The following is a 23,788-nucleotide window of genomic DNA, read 5'->3' as shown; positions in this document are numbered from 1 at the left end:
AGAGACTCTTCTGACCACACTGGACTGCTGCCTGGTGCAGTGCAGCAGCTGCCTGGGTGAGCATCTGGCTGCAGTGGCAGGCTGCTCCTCACCCAGGCTCGGTTTCCGGGGACAGCAGCCTAGCAAGCCGGAGGCACCCCCATCCCTGGGGTGGGGAGGAGACGTGGGAAGGTCACATGTCCTCCCCTTTAGCTTCTTCCTCCCCAATATGGGGAGGAACCAGTCATCTATGATCCCATGCTTGGAGAAGTTCTGTTGCATGCATTTGCGAGTTTCTTCGAAAATGTGGCCCAGACCAAGCAATGGAGGAGTTTCTCCCATGCAAACACCTGGAAAAATGAAGTCAAGAAATGCTGTCTTCAGTTGCTTGCAAATAAAGATTGAGCCACAGCTAATGCAGTGTTTGGTATCTCTCCCTCAGACGTCTTGGATTCAGGGATTTTACTTTTAAAAAAAAATCGATGATGACTTGCCATTTGGGCTTTTGCATGAGGGCAAGAGGATGGGTCAGTAACAGCTGAACTAGTTTCACTGCAAACATTTTAAAGCTGCCAACATAAAACATGGGCATGTAAGGGAGAACAGGCACTTGCATAATTAGAAGTGAGGTTTTCCTGCAGGGCAAAGCGAGATATCAAAGTGAAGTGGATTTTGTGGAATGCTCCCTGTTTCTCTCTGTCTTGGGCAAGGGATACTGAGCCTGATGACCAGACCATGAGTTCATGTCTCACCTCAACTGGCTTCTGTATGTAATTCTTTACCGCCTTTATTATAGAGAGAGGCCTTACACTCCAGAACACAGATAAGTATCATTATCCCCATTTTAGGAATAACTCAAGTGAGAGGTTGCATAAAGTTAGTTCAGGTGGAGCTGAGAACAGCTCTCTGATGTGGCAAACCCAAGTCTCATTGACCGTGTCACACTACCATCCCCATATCTGTGAGCTTGGTTAGCCTTCTGACAACCACTGCACTAACCACTGGACCACACTCCATGCTCAAAGAAAGGAACAGAACAGAATCCGGGAATCCTGACTGCCAACATTCTACTGCAGACTGGAAAATATTACGGATCCAATGGGCAAATTATGTGTCACTTTCTCCTTTAGCGTTTGGTCTGCAGAGAGAGTAACAGCTATTCCTTTACTCAAGTGGTAGAGGGCTGTGCTGGGAATGTAAAGGTGCAGGAGTCTTTAGGGTTGTACACGATGGAATTTATTTTTACAGCCTGATGTTTAAAATGACAGGTTTCAGAGTAACAGCCGTGTTAGTCTGTATTCGCAAAAAGAAAAGGAGTACTTGTGGCACCTTAGAGACTAACCAATTTATTTGAGCATGAGCTTTCGTGAGCTACAGCTCACTTCATCGGATGCATACCGTGGAAACTGCAGCAGACCAGGGATGTGAGAAAACCTGGATTTGTGCAGGAAATAGCCCAACTTGATTATCATGCACATTGTGTAAAGAGTTGTCACTTTGGATGGGCTATCACCAGCAGGAGAGTGAATTTGTGTGGGGGGGGTGGAGGGTGAGAAAACCTGGATTTGTGCTGGAAATGGCCCAACCTGATGATCACTTTAGATAAGCTATTACCAGCAGGACAGTGGGGTGGGAGGAGGTATTGTTTCATATTCTCTGTGTATTTATAAAGTCTGCTGCAGTTTCCATGGTATGCATCCGATGAAGTGAGCTGTAGCTCACGAAAGCTCATGCTCAAATAAATTGGTTAGTCTCTAAGGTGCCACAAGTACTCCTTTTCTTTTTATTTTTAAAATGGTTTACATAATTCATACAGTGAAAGAACCATTATAAATCGCTCAGTTCTGAGACAAAAAACAAGAGTGCCACAGTTTGAACATTTGCACATTTCAGTGGCTTGTCTCTCAAACTAGCAGGTTTGAAAGTTGAAGTGTATGATGTGGGGTCATGAATTCTTTGGAAAAATCCTGCAGCTTAAGAAACTGATTGAGGATTTGAGCAGGAAGGAAGCATGGAAGAAAAACAGTCCTGTCCACATTTCTGCACTGTGTGAGGGGATGAGTTATCCCTGAACTAGAGCCTGATGAAGCCACATGTGATGACCAGTCATTCCTGTGCTAGGATCCAGCCAATCCACCAGTCGGACTGGTGCCTCTCAGGGCAGGTATATAAGGCCCACAGGTGACACAGCCGCTCAGTCTGAACACCATCATTTCATGGCTTGGAACTCTCCTCTGCCTGTTAGCGGTGACAGACCACAGGCCTTAGGCTATTCTAGCTCAAGCCTTGTTCCCAGTCCTGCTCCAGCCCAGTGCTAGCCTTATTCTGATCCTGATCTTGACTTCTGGCTCTGATCTCTGGCTCCAGTTCCTAGTTTGACTGCCCTGCATTGACCACTAATCCTGACTGCCATTGCTCCAACCTTTAGGCCTGACCGTCCAGCTCTCAGTTTCTGATACACTGTTGCTAATGAGTTGTCTTCCACTTTCCACTCAGATGTTTTAAATGTATAAAACCAGACTGCATGAAGATCTGCAAGTTGTGCATACATTTGTGTATCTATATTTGTGCACACAGTTATGCTAACTACATGCAAATTCAATATATGCATGCACAAGTGGGAAGATAGTCCTCGTATGCCCATTCGGGTGCCAGTTGCTCACTTTGCAGACATAGTTCTGGCTCAAGCACACTTCTGTGTGCACTGCATAGCCCTTCACCTTTAAAAACCTGGAACATATTCTTTAAAATGTGTGTAATGAATTAATTTTATGTAGAGATGTGCACAAATCATGTTTGCATCTCTCCAACCCTGCACTTTGGAGGAGTTTGTTCAGCAGATGGGGGAGAAATCTCCAACTTTGTGTCTCTAATTTTTCAGCTTTAAATCTCCTCAACCTGGAAGCTCTGTAATTTTATTACATATATGGTACCAAAGAAGTACTGTATCTAAGGCCAGATCTACACTACAAACTTACATTGGTATAACTGTGTTGCTCTGGGGTATCGCACAGGGGTGTGAAAAATCCACCCCCTGACTGACATAGTTATACTGACTTAATCCCCAGTGTAGACAGTGCTATGTTGATGGGGGAGCTTCTTCTGTTGACATAGCTACCCCCGCTCATGGAGGTGGATTAACTAGGCTGATGGGAGAAGCTCTCCGGTCAGTGTAGTAGCTAGAGCACCACAGTGACGCAGCTGCAATGCTGTACATGTAGACAAGCCCTAATTCTCGTTCTCTTTCTCTGTTCCTCCTTGTTATAAACAATTCATTATAAGTGATATTTCTTAAACAGAGGGAAACAAGCCTTGTCTTTTTTGTCTTTATGGCTATCAATGCTGTCTTCACAGCTTGTATTAAGCCTAGTACCCTTTCGTGATTTACACCCTGAGTGGTTGCATTTGAGTTAATAGGATTACATGGGGCATAATGGAGAGCTGAATTTGTCCCACAGAAGATGAAAAATAAGGTTTTGGTTATCTGCTGCTTTTTGCTTATCCATTTTATTTGTCTGTTTGCGTTCGTGTACATCTTAGCTAAAACTGCAGTAATTCCAACTGCACAAAAAGATGTAGAGTACAGGGATAAAGAGCAATTTTAACAGTTAATTGCAACGTACTACGCAGCAGAGGAAATGTCTAGTAAAATACAATCAATTAGTGCAACCAGTAGAGGGCCTGCTAGGTCTGACACAAAAGCTGAAAGAACATGAACACTTTAAAGCCCATCCTCCACTCAAAAAATATCCTTAGTGTGACATCATGGGCTAGAGGACAGCAATGAGGCCTATGCTGCATTCTAATCAGAAAGCATGCAGAAGCCATTCAGCAGAGCATTACCCAAATCAGCAAGCCACTTTGTATTTCTTCACTAAGCCGTAGGGGTTTTTTCCACACCATCTTTACCTTGCAAGCACAGAAGTGCAGTTTCAAAAAGAAGACTGCGGACATCAAATTGATGGCCAAATAAATGCTCTGTGAAGGCCAAGGAGCTGTGAGAAGGAACTGCAAATTTCTGTGCTCAGAAATCCAATTAACCTAGAACCGGTGCTTTTTATTTGTCTGCTCTTCAAGAGGCTGTATGGTCTACTGACCAAATGCTAGAGCCAAGCAACTCAGGAGAACTGTATGCATGCATATTTATTGCTTCTGATTCTTCCGTTTGGACAAAGAAGATGTGTGAGCTGAAACATGCTGGTAAATTAGGTATGAGTGTTGGGAGTAAAGTCTCCTTCAAGCTCCCAGTCCAGCTCATTGATGAACAGGGGCAGCAGATGATCATGGGAGAGCAGGAGTACAGTGGGACAGTCCTTTTTCACTCACCTGGTAAGTTACTTGAACTATATTAAAGACAGGAACTAAAAGCTAAAAGGCTGAGTGATGTACACACATAGCCAGTGAAAGCAGGCAAGGGATAATGTCCCTGTGCCTTTAAAAACATTAATTAATTGGTCCTGAATGCATAATCAACCCTATGTTTATCTGAAAGTTTCCCAGAGAGATGGGGCTGCATTCATGTCTACTTGCAAAAGGCAATGCATAAAGTGGTGGAATCAGTGATCTGTATGGTGGAGGAGCCAGGGAAACTTTTTTTGTCTCTTTAAAAAGAGAACAATATCGATAACAAATGTAAATATCTACTTGAAACCCCTTCGTATCTTTGAAATAGCATGTGTCATTTTTCTTTTGTAAGGGCTGTTTTGCCATCCACATATTTTCTGTGCTTCCATCTGTTTTTAGAAGATTTTTCCCTTTCTGTTCTCTACTGAATTACTGAACTCCCAGCTCACTGATAAAATGCAGTATTTAAAGGAAAAGGCTTTCACTGTTGAGGAGCGATACCATCCCAAAGGAGGGCAATTCTGTTTTTTGATGCAAACTTGCACTATAAGGGTATGTCTACACTACAAGTGCAGACGTGGTAGTAACACAGGTAGGCATATCTGTGCTAGCTTTAATCTAGCTAGCATGGGTAACAATCATAGTGAAGACGTGGTGCCATAAGCTTGTGCTCAAGCCACCCGAGTACAAGACTGCCAGGGAGTTGGGATTTGTACTTGAGTTGCTTGCCCGTACCACCACATCCACACTGTTCTTACCCTTGCTAGCTAGACTAAACCTAACATGGTTATACTACCTATGGCATAATCACACCTTCACTTGCAATGTAGACATACCTTAAATGAGGTAGAGGAAAACAATCAAACTGCAGTGCTCCTTACACTGGAAAGATACGTCAATACAGATTAAAGACACTTTCCCCAGATCTATACTGATTTGGGGCATAATTTAAATGGAAAAGTAATGCAGAGTAGCTCTCTTATAAGGCTTAAACTGGTGTTAAATGTATTCTTCTGTCTGGAGTCTTCTCCATGTAATTGTTTGCTTATTATCTAGCCAGAATAACATTGTTGAGTGGAAATCCGAAGGACACAGGGGAATGCGGGTAGTCGGAAGATACTTGTGTGTTCCAGCTGATGGCAAGACACTCTAGCAGATTTAGAATTAGCCCCCTATCCTACTATGTGTCCCACGCTTTGTCCTAGTACAGTAATAATCATAATGGGCATACATGTCCCACCGCTGGAGGAAGGACGATTGCTAATTAAATGTCTGCTTAATCAAGTGTCTTGCCATCAGCTAGCAGATGCAGGAGGAATGTCCTAAACCACCAGGTTGCACCTGTCCAAACTGGGAGCAGAAAATACTAGAAATCCCATAACGGAGATGGCTCTTGTGAGATTTCCTGCCCTCTTTTGCAGACTCTGGCGGTTCAAGAAGTTTAGTTAAGAATTGCAGTGTTTGGGGTGTTTGTTCAACCTGTACTTCCAAACCTTTTATGGTCTGTATATTTATGGTTTGCCCTTCACAACTCTTAACCCTGCTTACCTGACAAATCTAAGAGAACACTATTACTGACACACACGATACCGCTCTTTACTTTTAAGACCCTTGAGAGCTTAGCTCTACACTACCTACCAAGTCCAATGTGCTAATGAGCCATTGGCTGCTCCCCGGCAGTTCTGCAGATATGCCAGCTTTCATTACCCGTTAGTCCAATTTTTTCCCAAGACCCTTCATGCTTTTTTCTATGCCATTCCTTATGCATGAGAGTTGCTTTCCCCATCCTCCTCCAAATCCATAAAGCCACTGTATTACGTTCCTTCAAATCCCATCCTAAAACTACTTTCCACCATGGTGCCTACAAAATGGTCAAAAATGGCTAGGCTCCCCGAGAGACTGTAGGTCAGACTTGATAAAGGCATTCATAATTATGCCTGTCAAGCTCTCCTGCAGTGGCTCAAAAGCATGAGTATCAGACTCAAGGCAGACTGTTAGAAAGCAGGGCACACCAAATTGGTTGTAAGTTCTATACTTAGATTTCACCAACCAAGGATCAAGTGTAAACTCCTTAGGCACTATAGCAGCCCAACCATGGAGTCACAGACAGTCACCTTGAGTACTCTGATCTATCTTGCCACCCAGGTGAGGCTGTCTTTGTCACAGATGGTCCCTTACACCAAAGATCACAGCAATATTCAAGTTACTTCCAGTCCCATAGACCAGTCACTTACCCCTTGTGAGTTGCACCTTAGATCTCACACCAAAGCCAATCCTATAATAAACTATCAAAAGATTTATTAACTAGGAAAAGAAAATAAGAGAGTTGTCATATACATACAGATAAGGATAGCATAAAATCCCTCCTGGGTAGCTGTACTGAATCTTACCTGTGAGGGGTTAAGAAGCTCAAATAACCTGGTTGGCACCTGAGCAAAAAGACCAATAAGGAATGAAGATATGTTCAAATCAGAGCGGGGGAGGGGGCGATTTTGGTTGTGGCTCTCTTTGTTGTTCCCTCTCGGACAGAGAGAGAGAGACCAGGCAGGAACAACATCTCCTGAAAACAGATCTAAAATGATTCATATAAGATTACAAAAATTGTAAGTAAGGCAAGGAAATGCATTAGATTATCTTTTGTTTCAGCTGGTTAATTTTCCCTATGCTAAGAGGTAGTTTTATTCCTGTTGTCTGTAACTGTAAAACTGAGTCCAGAGGGGAGTCCTCTGTGTTCTAAATCTTTTCCTTGCTTTCCCTTGCTTATGCTTAGAAATCTTTCCCCTCTCCAAAGTCTAAGCAACATAGAGATAAAGTTTCTTCTTATTAGGGATTTTTATTCCCTTCCCCCCAGAGTTCAAACTGATGGTGTGAGTACACATGCATCTCTCCTCTTCATGGAGGCGGGTGTGTGTTTGTGTGTGGAAAAGGAATGCAGTTAACAAAATCTTTGTTCTTTGTTCCACACTTGTTCATTTGGTTTCATGGGTCTTCTTGGTGGGCAGGACCTAACACCTTCTATAAGAAGCCAGGATTTTATATTATTTAACGCTTCTTTTCTGTTTGATGACATACACAATTACAGAGGATTGCAATGTAAACATTTAATATCACCTATAACATGGGGTACAGTTGTTATGTGAGATTAATACATGCAGCATCTTATAAGCATTTCATAAAGTCTAAACACTAAACACATTTTTATGACTCTAATACTTATTTTAACAATACAGACACACAGGTGAGCCAGACTCATTTTGGCTGTGTTAAGTTGAGGCCTAAGGCCAGGAGCTGGTACCTGGTCTGCCAGAGTCTCAAGGCTCACAGTATTTGTGCAGAAGTTCCAACCCTTTTATCACATGTGCAATTTCCTGTCCCATTTCTGCATGCAGGCTGGGCAACTGTGAACATTAACATGGTACTTATTTTGTGAAGGCAGAGGTTCAGTATGTTTGCACAAAATGTTAAAATTGTACATAAGCTGAAGGGTGTGTTCACAGATGTTATAGATGTCATTAAGGAGGCTCTTTGTAAATGTGTCCCTTTCTCTTGTGTGAAAGTTTGCAAGAGTTTAATAGAGACAAAACGAATAGGGCTGTATTGGGTTACTTTAAAACATATGCATTTGATAGAAAATGATACCTTCTCCATTTTTTTTTGTTTACCCTTCCTCTAGAATTCTATAGCAAAGATGTAATTTTCCATCTAATTCTCTATTCTGGGCATAAGTGGAATTTAAGTAGTATGTAACCCTTGTGATGGCCCTCTGCACAGCTATGAATTGCACCTGGAAAGAGGAAATTAAAAGGGCATGAGCATGATGAAAGCCAATTCCCTTGCGGATTTGAACCAATATTTTCAGGCTCTTTTTGTATTTGCAATTCCAGAATCGGACTCTTGAGTCATCTCAGGACCCATATGTAATTCCATGGTAGAGGTCATCCACAAATCGAGTGCACTTTGACCTACTCCTGTTAGGAAAGAACTTTTAACGTGCAGTAGCAGGGTCTAGATGGACAGTTAGTGCACTGTAGATTTATACCCCAGCTTGCCACATGCTAACTGTTCGTCTAGACAAGCCGTCAGCCAACTTGTAAGTTTCAAATATTTTTGGTTGCTTATCCAAGTCAATGTGAACCTTAGTTGAACCTCCAGACCTTCTAAGCTTTCCCCACACTTAAAATGCCCTCCTTTCTCCTACTCTGTGACCTCTTTTCCCATCAACAGACTCTTCCCTCTACCTTTTCTTGATCCCTTGCAGGGTTATTCTGCCCATCCTGTGCATGGTCAAACTGTCTTATGCTGGCAGGCACTTTAAGGTGCAGAGAAGGAGCCATGGGCACTCTCCCCAATAAGCAGCATAAGATAAAGAGAAATGCAGCATCATGCTCCAACTAGCAGCTATCTACAGGGCAGAGAAGCTGGGAGAGAATGACTTATCTGAATATATACAGCTGGTTTATTTGGGGGCTAAGACAAAGTCTGAGGACAGTTCTCATTTTATCAAGATGGTTTTGCCTACCTCTGTTTGTTACAACTAGAGCTGATCAAAAATATTATTGTGAACAAGTTTAGATTGGTTTTCATTTCAAAGTTCTCAAATATGACCATTTTTCATTGTTTGGGAGTGAAATCAATTTGTTCTTTTCAAAATCAAAACAGTTAGCTAGTTTATCTGGTTTATGGAAGAAGAAGAAGAAGAAGAAGAAAGCTATTTAGTTAAACTTCTGCGATGACTTAAGGAAAAAGGCATGAAGTTTTTCCACAACAAATGAATAAATTCGGACCATATTGACTTTTTTTCGTGAAAAATATTCATTTTTGAAAGGTCATTTGTTGGTGGGAAAAAAAGGTTGGTTGAAAATTTTTGACCATCTCTAGTTACAACATTAAATCAGGCAGGTAAAGGAAACCAGCTGTAGAAGAGAAGGAATCTATTACACGCAACTATGTTGTTTATAAGCAAGGATAGGAAAGGAAGTAGAAAAAAGGACATGTCAGTTTAATGAGATTTTGGTACAAAGAAAAGTGAAGTAGTCCTTCTTTAAATAAACTTTACAACCCAATGGTAGTCCTTTTCTGTGCATGGAAGGTGCATAGAGCATTTAATTTACCCTCTGGATATTTTAAAGACAGAATGCAGGAAGATATATAGGTTAGAGAAAGAAGATAAAAAGAAATTGTCTCCCTTGGAATTCTAAATGATAATGGATAAATTCTGAGCCTGATGCATAAGAAATATTTACTCAAAAGTAGTGTGTCTGACATTTAATTAAATGTAAAACCTGCATGATAAGTAATCTTCCCAATGTGATCTGTGAAGGTCAGTTGTCCCAATCAAAGCCAAGCAGGTAGAAATACAGAACTTAAAGGAGACCGTTAGCCTGAAAATTTTCAAAACCGTTAATTTAATTTTTGTCAGGGAAATTATAAATCAGTAATTAAAAAAACGACCAAGAGTGGCAGTGGTGAGCGTTTAATTAGAAATTATGTGCCAACTCTATTTTTAATTGCAATAGACGTAATGTAATAATGCTGCGAGAGAGAGAGAGAGAGATTGGATTTGCCTTGAACAAGCTGGCATGACTAGTATGGCTGTACTGAATACACAACCACGTTTTCTCAGACTTAACTAGAGCATCTGAAATTATCCTTGAGTGAGCTGATCACTCTCTCGCTGTTGGCCAAACAAAGCTGAAGTGGAGGAAACACTGAAACCATCCCACACTGAACAACATATGTCCAGGATGAGTGAGCAGCACCACTCCACAAAACAAACGATCAGCTTTTCGCAAGGTGGAGGGGGGATTGTTATGTTCTCCACAACAGTTTTGCAGAGCTGCCACATCACATAGATGGTGTGTCCATCTATGCCACATGCACAACCATTCCATAAGGTTGCTATTCACACTGCAGGTTTAGGGATTGCTCACTATTGTCTGCCTTATTTTGGAGCCAGAATTTAACACTGTGGTGGCTTCTCTTTCTAAATTCAATTTGTTGTTGGTCACACATCACTAAACCGGAAACAAATGGCTGGATTGAACCTGGCCCTCCACAGATGCACTCAGATCTCCCCTACCCCATGATCCCTTCTACTGCAGTGGGGGAAGGGCTTTCCAGATCCAAAATGGGAATTACTTCTTCCTTCCTCCCCAAATGCTGTTTGATGGGATGCTGTTGTATTTTCCTTCAAATGGACCTTTCTCTTTCCCCAGCTGAGCTGGGTCAGAGGGCTCCTCGAAGCTAGTAAATTCCAACCTACCACCCAGTGACCTGCTAACAGTTGCTAGGATAGAAGCTGAACCACAACTGAGGATTCCAGTCCTGGAATCTGACTGGCAGAATGCTGGGGGTCCTGACTACTTCACAACTTTTGTATAAACCCAGCAAAAGAACAGGAAGTTGTCCATGCAGCTGGGATCTCCCTGTGGAGGGATGCTACTCCCTCAGCAATACCTGCTCTAACTCACCTGACCCTGCCTGCCTCCTGACACCCAATTTTCCCTTTGGCCTGTCTTGTACTCTGATCTCCTGGTAACCTGACCCTGCCTGCTTCCTGACACCTGACACTCGATTTTGCCTTCCGGCTTGCCCTGGACTCTGACCTCCTGGTATCTGACCTGATCTGACTCCTGCTCTGACCAGTAGGTCAGACTGCCCATGCCCCAGTCATGACACTTACTCAGCCATGTAGGGCTAGTCATGATCTAGCCCACTGACTTCTGGCTGTTGTTCTATCATTCCTCATTTAGTAGACCCTTTCAAATTCTAATAGTTGTCTCATCAAAGTCGGTGGTTGTTGTTGGCAATGTCATCTATAGAAAAATATAGGGCAATTGCATGTCTAAGTCATTCAGGAACCTGTCCTTTGTTTTGACTACTGAAGTAGTTTCCTCCAGAGTGACTGTTTCATTCAGTCCAAGGGTTATTTCAGAATTTTATGTCAATTTTTTGTGATCAAACTTGACCTGATTTCTTCCAAACCTCATTTACCAGAAAAGGGTATTACTACATAATTCATCAGAGACCAGAAGTGCATTAAAATATATATTTGACAAGAACTAATCCCTCCAAGAAATCAAATAACAACTTATTTCCTTGAAGCAGTGGCAGTGGAGTATGCCAATGTCTAAACATGCCAGACTTTGAATTTTTTTACATTAAAATAAATAAATAACCATCATAATGTCTCTGTGTGCACATATATAGAAAGAATACCAAGTTCAGTTGACCAACACGAACTAAAAAAAATCCAACAATCTGATACTCAGCTATAAATGAAAATGCACACACCCTCTGGCTAGAGCCTGGACAAAGAGCTGACTTGGTGAATTATTTAATGTCACAGACCCTAGACAAATCCTTTTTTCTTCCTCATATTAACAAAGAGGTGGCAGACATATGAGCAGTATAAATGTAAGCCATGCTAACACAATGTGGCTCTTTGTCACCCCCCAGTGGTGAGACCATACATAGAGGTTTGAGTCTGCTACTGCCACTAAGATAACTCATCTAGTCCTTTAGTTCAAGCAGTATCAGGTTTGTGCTTTTAAATCCACAGATGCCCTAACCAGGGGCATGGTTATGCATAGATTAAGGCTATGTCTACACTTAAAATGCTACAGTAGCCCAGCTGCAGCTACTCCACTCTAGGACTTCAGTATAGACACTTACTACAGAGTTCGGAGGGGTTCTTGCATCACTGTAGTAAATCCACCTCCCTGAGAGGAGGTAGCTAAGTTGATGGAAGAACTTTTCTGTTAACCTAGCGCTGTCTACATGGGGATTTAGGTCAGCTTAACTACATCACTCAGGGGTGTGGATTTTTCACAGCTCTGAGCAACGCAGCTGGGTTTGATCTAATTTTCTAGTGTAGACCAGCCCTAAGATGTTTACAACATTAGATTTTGAACTTCCAGCAGAATCTTCAAAAGATGTAGAAACTACTTAGAAAATCTGTTTTAGCATCAGCCTATCCATATGGATGATCATCTGATTTACTATATCTTCCTCCCCGAATTCTTATCATTTGCCAGTAATGTAGGTTGCTAAATTAGCTCTGAAGTAATGAGGAAGCAAAAAAGTTTTTGTAGAAAGTGGGGGTGCTCCTTGGGGAGCAGTTTTGTTTCCCCTGATGAGTTTAGTTCCATCAGCACATAGCAGTATACACCCGCCATTGAGAACAGTGGAAGCTGCTGGGTGCTAAGCATGCTGGAAAACCTGGCCACCTGCTTAAGGTATCTAAAAATACCTTAAGCAGGTGGCTCTTTAAAATGTGACCCTTAGTGCAGGTCTACACTTTAAGCACTGCAGTGTTTAAGCACTGTACCGCTGTAGTGCTTTAGGGCTTGGCTACACTTCCAAGTTAGAGTGCATTAAAGCAGCCCCGGGCGCTCTAACTCCCGATGTGTCCACACTGGCAAGGCATGTAGAGCGCCTGGACTCTGCAGCTGGAGCACTCCTGGTAATCCACCTCCACGAGAAGCATAAAGCTTGCTGCGCTCCAGCTGAAACGCCCGGGCGTCAGTGAATGAGGTGTTGCATTACTACGCTAAGATTGACCTCCGGAAACATTCCATAATCCCCTGAAGTCAAGTGGCCACTCTTGTCATTGTTTTGGAATCAGCTGCAGGAATGCGGATATGCCCTTTCAAAGCTCCGTTTCTGACAGCCGGCTGCTTATCTGCTCCGGGACAAAGCAACCATTACTGTGGAATGCTGCTTGCTGTGAGTGTGTGAGAGAGAGAGGCAGGGGAGAGAGGGGTCTGCTGCTGTCTGAACTTACAAGACAGCATGCTGACATGCTCTCAGCCCCCCAAAAACCCACTCTCTCCCCCCACATACACACAACACACTCCCTGTCACACTCCATCCCCCCACATTTGAAAAGCACGTTGCAGCCACTTGCATGCTGGGATAGCTACCACAATGCACTGACCTTTGTGGCGTTGCAAGAGCTGCTAGTGTGGCCATGCCAGTACGTTTGCAGCTGACAGTTTAAACACACGGCAGTGTTTTCCCTGCTGCGGTCTCCGAAGGCTGGATTAACTCCCAGCGCTCTACATCTGCAAGTGTAGCCATGCCGTTAGTGAAGAAGAGCATCTCCCATTGGCGGAGTTGATCCACCTCTGGAAGTGGTGGTAGCTATGTCAATGGGAGAAGCCCTCCCTTGGACATAGCGCTGTCTACACCAGGGATTAGGTTGGAATAACTGTGTTGCCCAGGAGTGTGGATTTTTCATGCCCCCTGAGCAACGAAGTTATACCAATGTAAGTTTATAGTGTAGAGTAGAGCCATCCATAGTCATTTTCTTCACTATTAATAGTTAAGAGTAGAGCAAGGCTGATACTTAATTTTTCTATTTCATGGGAAATTCTTCAATTTTGAAATTCTGTTCTGAAATGGGATGAAAACAAAATATTGTAAATTTCCTTTTATTCCAAATTCAACTCTATTATATAAAAAATTTCAAAGCAAAAGTTGTTTTGAAGTGACAAATTGAAATGTTCCATTTCAAAAGTGTCCAAATAGAATACTTTGATCTTATCAAAATATTTATTTCAATTTTTTTTCCAAAATGAAATTTTGTTAAAATTGACATGTTTTTATGAAATGTTTCAATGTCATCAAATCTGCATTTTCTAGTGGAAAAACATTGCACTGGGATATTTCCTATCAGCTCTAGTTAGGGTCATAGGCACAGCCAAGCAAATTTTATTTTGTTTTACCCAGACAAAAAGTGCAGGCAGTTAGAACTGCTTCAGGACAAATAATATCTTTTTTTGGGTTGTTCATAACATTTTCTCTAAAGGAGAAAATAGCAAAGAAACCTTTATTTTTAAGGGATTCAGCAATTCTTGGGACATTTCTACCTCGAGGGATGGAAGTTTGACTGAATTACTTACCAGAAAGTTCTTTTCATCTGAAGCTGCTACAATGTGTTGGAAATCATTCATTCACAAGGAGTTTCTCACTGTGGATGTCAGTTATTCATTTTAGGGTGATGGGTTGAATGGATTAAATCAGGCAGGCCATTTGTCTGGTTTTAAGCCAGACAGTCCTGTATTTAAATGTCCTGTGTGGTACTGAGACAAAACTGGACATAGTTTTGTCTGGTATCAGGGACAGGAGATGCCATTTTGAAAAGTGCACTGCTTGGCCCCCGCTGCTGAGTTCTTGCATGCACGGTTCATGTGGGGTCACGCTGGTGGAGATGAGGTCCCACAAGTGGCAGCGGAACCATGCCATTCCAGGAAGTAATGGAATGTCTGGTATTCTAGGGATGCGTGAGTGGCCACCCTAGCTTCCCTTGTAAGAAATGTGTTTCGTTTCTGAAAGTCACTTTTAGCCCCCAGCCAGATGTCACATTTCATTTAAGGTTTGTAAACTTTTCTACTAGATGATATAAATGAATAATCAGAAGGTATAAATATTGCACAAATAGTCATTGTCTTGATTTTATTAATGTTCACATTTGAACTCCTTCCATTGCATTTTCTTCATAAAGTTTGTATATCTAATTTTAGAATTGAATTTTGGGGTCAGATCCTCAGCTGGTGTAAATCAGCATCACTTCATTGAAGTCAGCTGAGGGTCTTCCGTTTGATGTTCAATAACAAGAAAGAAGGTCTGTGGAGGGTCTAAGTTTTGGTCTGAGATATAGTATGTGTGGCCTGAAGCCCAAGAGCATAGTGAGCGGACTATGACACCTGTTGGTGAAATGGGAGAAGAGTGGCCCAGAGTTGCTTGAGAAGTCCAAAGGCTCTGTTGCGGCAGGAAATCTCTCTCAGCATCTGTTGGTTGAGCAAGGGGCAATGAATGAACTGGGCAGGCCTCACTTGCATTTCAGTTCTGAGACAGTTTGGGGCATTTCAGTTAAAATACAGTTAAGTTTTGAGTTTGGGGGCAATAAAATGCTATTGGCTCTGTTGGGAAAAGAAGAGATAAGAGAACTGCACCAAACATACCTGAGGCAGCTTGGGCTGAAGATGTGGAGAGAACAGTAGCCTTCTAAGAGACTCTGGGATAGGCCTTCCTACCCAGCAATTAAAGCTGCAATTGCCTCAGCTGGATCATGTGGCATAGAGGCCCTGGAGCAGCCCAAGCAGTACTGACCTGCCAGAATCCTTGAACGTCTCCGACCCCAGACAACAAACTGCAAGCAGGGAACTGGGGAGTATGGCAATGGCTAGAATACAATGGCCACTCAGAACTGCAAGAAGAGGACTGAGGTTTGGATTATTGCTAAGGCACCCTGTGGGATGGGAGTCTGACCTAATAGTGTTAATTAGTTATATGCTGGCTTTCCCAAATTTTTTCTGTTATCTCCAGGGGTGAAAGTAACTTAAAGGACTTGCCGGTACTCCACAGTCCTGAGGAGGGGGCAGGGCCTCAACCGGAAGAGGCGTGGCCTCTACCAGAAGAGGTGGGGCCTTTAAATCCCCAGGCCCTTTAAATCAGGATTTAAAGGCCCAGGGCTAGGGCTGTGGTAGCAGCAGCTGGGAGCCCTGGGCCCTTTAAATCACCCCCTGAGCTCCCAGCTGCAGAGGTGGCTGGGAACCTTGGGGCACGGGGGCGATTTAAACGGCCTGGGGCTCTGGCTGCCGGTACCGCAGCGAAGCCCTGGGTCCTTTAAATTGCTGACGGAGCCCCGGAGGTCCAGCAGCTGCTACCCTCCAGGGCCCTTTAAATCATCCCCAGAGCCCTGGGGTAGTGGCGGCAGGGCTCCGGCGGCTATTTAAAGGGCCTGGGGTAGTAGAGGCAGTGGGAGCCCCAGACCCTTTAAATAGCCACCGGAGCCCTGCCACCACTACCCCAGGGCTCTGGGAGGGAGTTTGGGTTGGGGAGGAGGTCTGGGGTGCAGGCTCTGGGCTGGGGCGGGGATTGGGGTGCAGGAGGAGTGCAGGGTGCAGGCTCTGGAAGGGAGTTTGGGGATGGGATGGGGTGCGGAGGGAGGGGGTGCAGGTTCTGGGAGGGAGTTTGGGGATGGGAGGGGGTGCAGGGGTGAGGGCTGGGGATGAGGGTTTGGGGTGTGGGAGGGGGCTCAGGGCTAGGGCAGAGGGTTGGGGTGTGGGGGGATGAGGGCTCTGGCTGGGGGTATGGTCTCTGGGGTGGGACAGGGCTGGGGATGAGTTTGGGGTGCAGGCAGGCTTCCCCGGGACTGGAGCCAGAGAGGAGGACTCCCCCCAGCCCTCTCCCCATCGGCAGCAGCGAGCTCTGGGGGAGGAGGCCCCCTCTCCCACCCCCACCCCCCCGCAGCATACTCACCCCCACCACTGTCACTGCACGTGGTCCTAGGGCCCCTCTCAGGTCCAGGAATCTCCCTTGCCTCCCCCGTCGTGGGTGCTCGGGGGGGGGGGGGGGGCTGCCATCACAAGTGCACGTTGTCTCCTGCTGCTGCCCCTCACTGTAGCCTCACTGAGGTTGGGGGATGGGGCTGCCCCTTGCCCAGTGTGGGGCAGGAGCGGTGAGTGCGGGCAGGGGGGGCAGCTGTACTGGTGGAGCGTCCCGCCGGAAAATGAAAGGGTCTGAGGGGGAACGGCAGGGTAAAGGCAGCCTGCCCTGGCAGTAGGGGATGCGGAGCGCTAGGACCCTGTGGCGGCAGTTGATACAGGGAGGCAGCATGGAGCTTCAGGGGAGAGATAGGGACGCTGTGCTCTGGGACCCAGGGAGGCATGCTAGGGCAGCAAGGGGGGGCCAGGGGCCACTCGGGGGAGACTGGGGGGGCAGCAGGTGGGACTAGGGAGGGAGACCCGGCCCCAGACATTGGTGGAGCCGGGCCCTCAATATTGCTGGAGCCACAAGCCCATATAACTCACCTTTGCTGCTTGCCAGTACGGGGTACCAGGGCATACTGGCTTACTTTCATCTCTGGTTATCTCTGCCCTGCCACCCCCCATTTATAAAGTTTTCTTTGTTTTAAAATCCGTGCATTCAGTGCTTGCAAGTGGAGAAGACTATCGAAAGCACCCAAGGTGTTATATATAGTTTCACAGGTTTCTGGGTAGGGGTTTAAGCCAGAAGTTTTCAGAATGAACCCCCCAGAAAATAGAACCTTGCCCTTTTTTGCTGCCAGTAACACCTGGAAGAAGGATTACATTTATGTGAATTGCTTTTTAGTAAAGTTTAAAAATAAGATCCAAGTTGCCAATGCTCAGGTCCTGCAAACTCTTATTCATGTGTTTAGCTTTACATACGAGCAGTGATATTGAAGTTAACGGGAGTACTCACATGCTTAAAGTTAAGCCCCAGTGTAAGTGTTTGCAGGATCTGAACTCCAAATAGTCTTGAAGTACCTCACCATTTTGAACATGCGGAGCATTTCATTTCTGTTGTTGTCTGAATGGTGGGATTGTTTTCAGTAATAAAGAATATTTATTATAGTGCTATGGGAAGGTCTTTCTAAAGAACTTTTTTTAATGGGATATCAAATAAGTCAGTGTTTTCATTCTCTTGACCTTGGAGCTTAACATTTAGAATGAATTATGTTAAGTGTGAGCCATCAGGATATTTGAAACCAAGTGACATCACTCACCTCAGAGTATTGTACAGACATCCTGCTGCAGAAAACACCTCATTTCTAGTGACCAATCTTAACCATTTCAGGACTTGAAAAATTAAACCCCTCCCTGCATATATTTAATTTACAAATATTTTGAATACCGGGCTAGATTGCCAAAACTGATTACCTTAATTTTCAGCCGCAGTCTTGCATACAGACTTCTGCATGAGCCAAATGGGCAACGATCTACACAAGTTCCTTTTGCAGTCACAGTCACCCGTGTAAACATGCTCATGTAAAGGCATAATGCCAATTTTCTCCATGCAATGGGTTATGTGCACATTCTACATGTGCTACGCAGTGAGTTTTAACAATTTGATCCACAGTTTTATATCAGCCATAAAACTTGATGTGCGGGGGAGTAAAGTTCACAGACTGTTTTGGCTTAAAGGATGTGAGTAAAAAGTTCCTTGGGGAATGTGTAAAAATAACAAAGGTTCAGAGAAGTTCTTGATAATGTTTAGAACATTACAATCTTACTGCATACAACAACGGTGTCAACACTAAAAATATCACCTATGTATTATGTTCTTACAGGAATAGCAAGGAGTATCTTCTCCAGATCATAATTTCTGATACTAAATTTCAATTTCTGCTGTTCCAGCAACATTATATCAGTAAGGTATATTAAATCCTCACAATGAAAACAGGGAAAGTGGCTTAATAGCCACATCATGATATCAATGATATCATGATATCATTATAAAATCAATATAAACCTGGAATAAATTGTATGCATAGTCCAGAATTGCAAATCTGATCTCCCTGAACCCTGGGGATGTGTGTACAATAAAGAAATGTGCCAGACAGGTTGTAAGTGTATGAATATTATTGCTATTTGGGGCATAGGTGCCGACTCCAAGAGTGCTCCCTCCAGCCCTGCAACACCCACCGGCAGCCAGGTATGAGAAAAAATATATTTCATCTAATTCAATATAGTGAGCTATCTATTCAACATTAGCCACATTTTCTCATGATTTAAGAGAAATTGATCACGTAGACACTCAGCCTCCCCCCCACCCCCATATGTACACCTTCTATCATATGCACTTACCTGGGCTCCACCACTCTGATATCTGAATGTTTCACCATGTTTTAATGCATTTATCATCACACCACCCTGGGGGGAGGGGGGAGAAGTGCTATTATCCCCATTATAAAGATGGCAACTGAGGCACAAAAAGAATATATAACTTGCAAAAAGTCCCACAGGAAGTCTGTGGTGGAGCGGGGAATTGAACGTGGGTCTCCCAGACTATGCCTTAACCACTGGACCATTCTTCCTCCAAAATGCTACTGTAACTCAATACAGGAAGAAGGATTCCCCATCAGATAAAAGGAGTCTCTCCACTCATCCTCTCAGGGCCTGTGGACTAATCACCGATGAAAGGAGGATTTTTTCCCATGATAGCCTGTTCTCTCACTGATCTTATTTTAAATAATGTAACATAATGAGGATTTATTTTGGTCTCTATATTTTTTTTAAACCAGCCAAAAAGGAAATCTGTTATTTGTTTGATTTCTAGTTTAGTACTTTATATGACAGCTTGACACAAGAATGTGGCTTACTCATTTGTGTATGGAGAGCAGTCTTAAAGGATCACAGACCAATTATCCTCCAAATTATCACACACAATCTGGCTGATATATTTTGAGTAAGTAAAATAGTTTAGAATAATAACCCTTGTAGCTGGCCAATAATTTTTTGGAGCCTGCCTACAGGGCTCAAGTAATTAGTATTATTTATTTTTTAAGATTAAACCTTTGAAAACTCCAAGTCCTTATGTGCTGGCTCCATGCTCCAAAAGTTCATCCTTTGGAGTTGTATCAAATCACAGAAGGATGAATTCTGGAGGAGCAGCAGAATGGAGCTAACCAGCCAGCCTGGCAGTAGAGAAAGCCACTGATCATAGGAAAATAAAGTTAGTTTTGATAGTTTATACACTGAATGTATCTCAGAGACAGGTTAGTAGGGTATTTAGTATTCACATATGAAGGAAGTGAAATTTACCAGAGTGACCCAGGGATCCCTTGATGCCCACCAGCAGAGGGCACAGGTGTAGGTGTGTAGGGCTTTGCAGGGATCCTCTGGTTCAATATATGCATAATAGTTCTCCTAAGGGTGGCATATGAGGTCTCTACTGAGAGTCAGTAGCCCATAAATTGTTGTGGACTGTATGTACAGATAATATTTAAGGAGTTATATATCAATCCTAAACATTATGTTCCTCAGGTCTTGAGCTAAGGCAGGTCACCAGGAGGTGACATACCTCAGAAATGTTCCTTTCAGGCAGGAGATTACAGACACCTATCTCCCTGTCAGGTCATTTGTAGTGCGTATAGTGTACACCTCACAATGTAGGCCTATTTGAATACTAAGCCACGAGTGATAGATTGTTTCAGCCTGTGGATTTTCCAAACAGTAGATGGTGTCCTGTTTATGAACAATGACAAAGGATTGTTCTGGTATATCTTCGGGTGCAAGGAAACACCTGGGGTCCTTCACCAAGAAGGCAAGCTGATAGCATACCTGTCTCATGAAAGGAGGGTCTTAGACAGCCTGGCTGTAAAGTGTAAGGTGGGCAAGACATGGTTAGACATGAGCCTATCCTGTTAATTAAGTCTAGGCTCCAGAATGCATGTTATGATTTTATATGTAACAATTTGTTTCCAGTATTTCTACTTGCTATTATTTGAATCTCTATTTTGGTAAATAACCTTATACTTAATTTCACTAGAGACATATCCAAGTGCTGTGTGTTAAGCGGAGCGGTGATCTAAGGTCGAACTGGTAAGCAGGGGTGCACTGCTTCTTTGGAAGCAGCAAATCTGTGAATTCTGCGAGCGCACAGGGGATCAGGGGCTGGACACTTCAAGGCAATGTTCGGAGGGCTCATGGGTTGGGGTGTGCCAGTCGCTAACCTGTAGAGAAACAATAGGGCTTATGAGGTCTGTGAGGCCAAAGGACATGGGGAACTGACTTCTGGCAGGTACAGATAAGGCTTCCTCATGCCAAGGGCAGGTGGTAGCGAGGTGTCTCACAACTCTGGGTACCCTAGAAAGCATCACAACCAGTTTTAACTATAGATAGAATCACAGAAGATTAGGGTTGGAAGAGACCTAAGGAGGTCATCTAATCCAACCCCCTGCTCAAAGCAGGACGAGCACCAACTAATTCATCCCAGCCAGGACTTTATCAAGCCAGGCCTTAAAAACATTTAAGGATGGAGATTCTACCACCTCCCTAGGTAACCCATTCCAGTGCTTCACCACCCTCCTAGAGAAATAGTGTTTCCTAATATCCAACCTAGACCTCCCCCACTGCAACTTGGGACCATTACTCCTTGTTCTGTCATCTGTCTCCACTGAGATCAGCCGAGCTCCATCATCTTCGGAACCCCTCTTCAGGTAGTTGAAGGCTGCTATCAAATCCCCCCTCACTCTTCTCTTCTGCAGACTAAACAAGCCCCACTCTGTCAGCCACTCCTCATAAGTCATGTGCCCCAGCCCCCTGATCATTTTCATTGGCCTCCGCTGGACTCTCTCCAATTTGTCCACATCCTTTCTGTAGTGGGGGGTCCAAAACAGGACACAATGGCGCTGCAATCCCATCAGCCTCCTGTAAAGCCTACGTGTCAGTCTTGCAAGGTTCTGAGCACAACTTTGATCCATCAAAGCATTTGAGCACATGAATAGCCTCACTGAAGTCATTGGAATGCCTCATATACTTAGTTAAGCATCTTTCATGATTGAGCCCTGTGACATTACTACAGCTCTCCCCTACCTTCCCACACCACCCTTCACTCCCCTGAGCTCCCCCCCCACACACACACCCTGAAAGGAAATAGACAGGAAGAGGCACAGAGCCATTGTGAAGTTCCAGAGAAATACTGCAAAGTCAAGTGATTTATCTGACATTTTGAAAAATGGATAAAGTTCAGTGATTATATTTTGCTGTTTTAGCTGTGAGATCTGCATGCTTCAAATGTCAAAAACATTAGGCAGGATTCCCAAAAACCAAGAACAAAAAATTAACCTGTGAGTTTCACCATTTCCTCTTCCTTGCATACTTGTTCTCTCTTTCACAGAATTGGGGAAGTTTCTTTAGTGCTAGACAGAATTATGTCTTTCTGGATCTCTCCAGCCCCTTATTACGTTACTGGCTTTCTGGATTTTTAAATATTCACCTGGTGTGCATATATATATAGAGAGAGAAGTGCGAAAGATTAAAGTAGATACAAGTGCATGAAGTGTGAAATATCCTCCCCTGCAATTTTGCAGATAAACAAATAAATGAACTGCTGCTGCAAATGAGTCACTTCACTCTGTACATTCATCACAATGTCTGATTTCCATTTTACATGGGCAATGAACTTTTTAAAATGCACTTTTGTAAGGGAAAGTCATCCTCCACATATGACAGGTTTCAGAGTAACAGCCATGTTAACAGTCTCCCCCACAGGTCTGATTCTCCTCTACAATCATTCCTCTTGAACTCAGTAGGAGTTACTCCTATCCCTCAGGGGATAATCAATCTACAGTACTGTGCTTCACAAAAAACTCTTGTAGACCATTAGCCCACAGTCATAGCTGCATGGGCAGGTCCTTGTGCCCACATCGGGATCTCTTGAAGACCAAGTTCTGTGCAGATGCATGGTTCCATCCATGTGATTCCAACTGGAAGATCAGGACCATAAATACTACTTTAGTGAGTGTATATCTTCATCATAGGGCCTGATCTGTAGCTCACTGAAGTCAATGGGATTCTTTCCAGAGATTTCTCTGGGCTTTGGATCAAGCCCTTAATGAGAGCTTAAAGTCCTGAAGCTGCAGTGAGTTCTGCGTGAGCCGTCCTATGCTCCTACATGTTGATTTCATGAGGGCTGCTCATGGGTGGAGCTCTGCAGATAACCGATTTTTTTCAATCTGGTGGTCAGACAAAAAATTTAAAACAAATGGATTTGTGAAATGTTTTGAGTGACCTGAATATGCACTTTTCATCTGAAGCATTTCATCCAGCTCTAGTCATGGTGGAAGGTGTTCACCTACATGGAACTCATTGCAGAATCCAGGCCTAAGTTCTGAGCTCCCTTGATTGAGGCAGGCTGTTATGTTGGAGATAACTAAGAGACAGATAAGTAATATATCTGTATTTCCATAGGATTATGATGCTGTTCTTTGGCTGGTAGCATAAAACTCCTCTTTGAGCAGTATGAGGTAAATAACTTGACATTAGCTAAAGTTTAATTTCTCTTATAGTGGATGGAGTTTTCTAGTTTCCAAAAGCAATAACATACTATAATAAAAACTAGAACTGGTCTGGACCCAACCAAAACCCCCAGATCCAAACATATGCAAACATGGGAACATTTTGATCCAGATCCAAGCTTTGTGGATCACACAAGGCCCGCTTATAGCAAAATCAGATGTTTCTTATATTTGAGATGAGAAATGACTCAAGCTAACTGGCCTGTTCTAGATAAAATTGTCAAGGATTATTGCAATTTTTGGAATGATTTTTATTTTTCTTAAGCTCACCTCTTGTGAGGTTTGTGCACCATCTGAAAGAGAAATCATGATTGTGATGGGTTAAGAGACCACCTACAGGAAATCTCACTATTGCTGTGTAGTACGATAACTAGGCTGGTAATATGAGTCAGAACTGTACATATCAATTGATCTGTAAATATATCTACTGATACTAACTGCAGTTTTTGCGAAAAATCAAGGGGAGAATAATTGTTCTATCTCTATAAGACCCCATTTTCTGCTACCAACAGCTCCCTGGCATTCCCCTGTGCCCACATGGTTCTTAATTCTGGATCAAGGTCTATGTCACTTCGCCATAGTTTCAGTCCGATAAGATATTTCCCACTTCCTCTCCTAACTAGAGTATATTGTTGT

General features: G+C 43.5%; 1 protein-coding gene across 4 annotated transcripts in view; it reads left to right on the top strand.

Annotated features, from left to right (window-relative positions):
- Nucleotides 1-3,748: 3,748 nt before the first annotated feature.
- LOC142071023 (uncharacterized) overlaps nucleotides 3,749-23,788 on the top strand; it is a 103,991-nt gene continuing 83,951 nt past the window's right edge. For all 4 annotated transcript variants that reach the window (XR_012666977.1, XR_012666976.1, XM_075125201.1 and 1 more), the window contains exon 1: nucleotides 3,749-4,308. Coding sequence is in view for 1 of the 4 variants with exons in the window: in XM_075125200.1 (XP_074981301.1) it covers nucleotides 4,080-4,308 (229 nt within the window). In the remaining 3 variants the exon portion in view is untranslated. The remainder of the gene's footprint in view (nucleotides 4,309-23,788) is intronic.

This window comes from Caretta caretta, chromosome 2 (assembly GCF_965140235.1).
Source record: "Caretta caretta isolate rCarCar2 chromosome 2, rCarCar1.hap1, whole genome shotgun sequence".
Classification (NCBI taxonomy): Eukaryota; Metazoa; Chordata; order Testudines; family Cheloniidae; genus Caretta; species Caretta caretta.
This window is presented reverse-complemented; position numbering and strand designations above follow the sequence as displayed.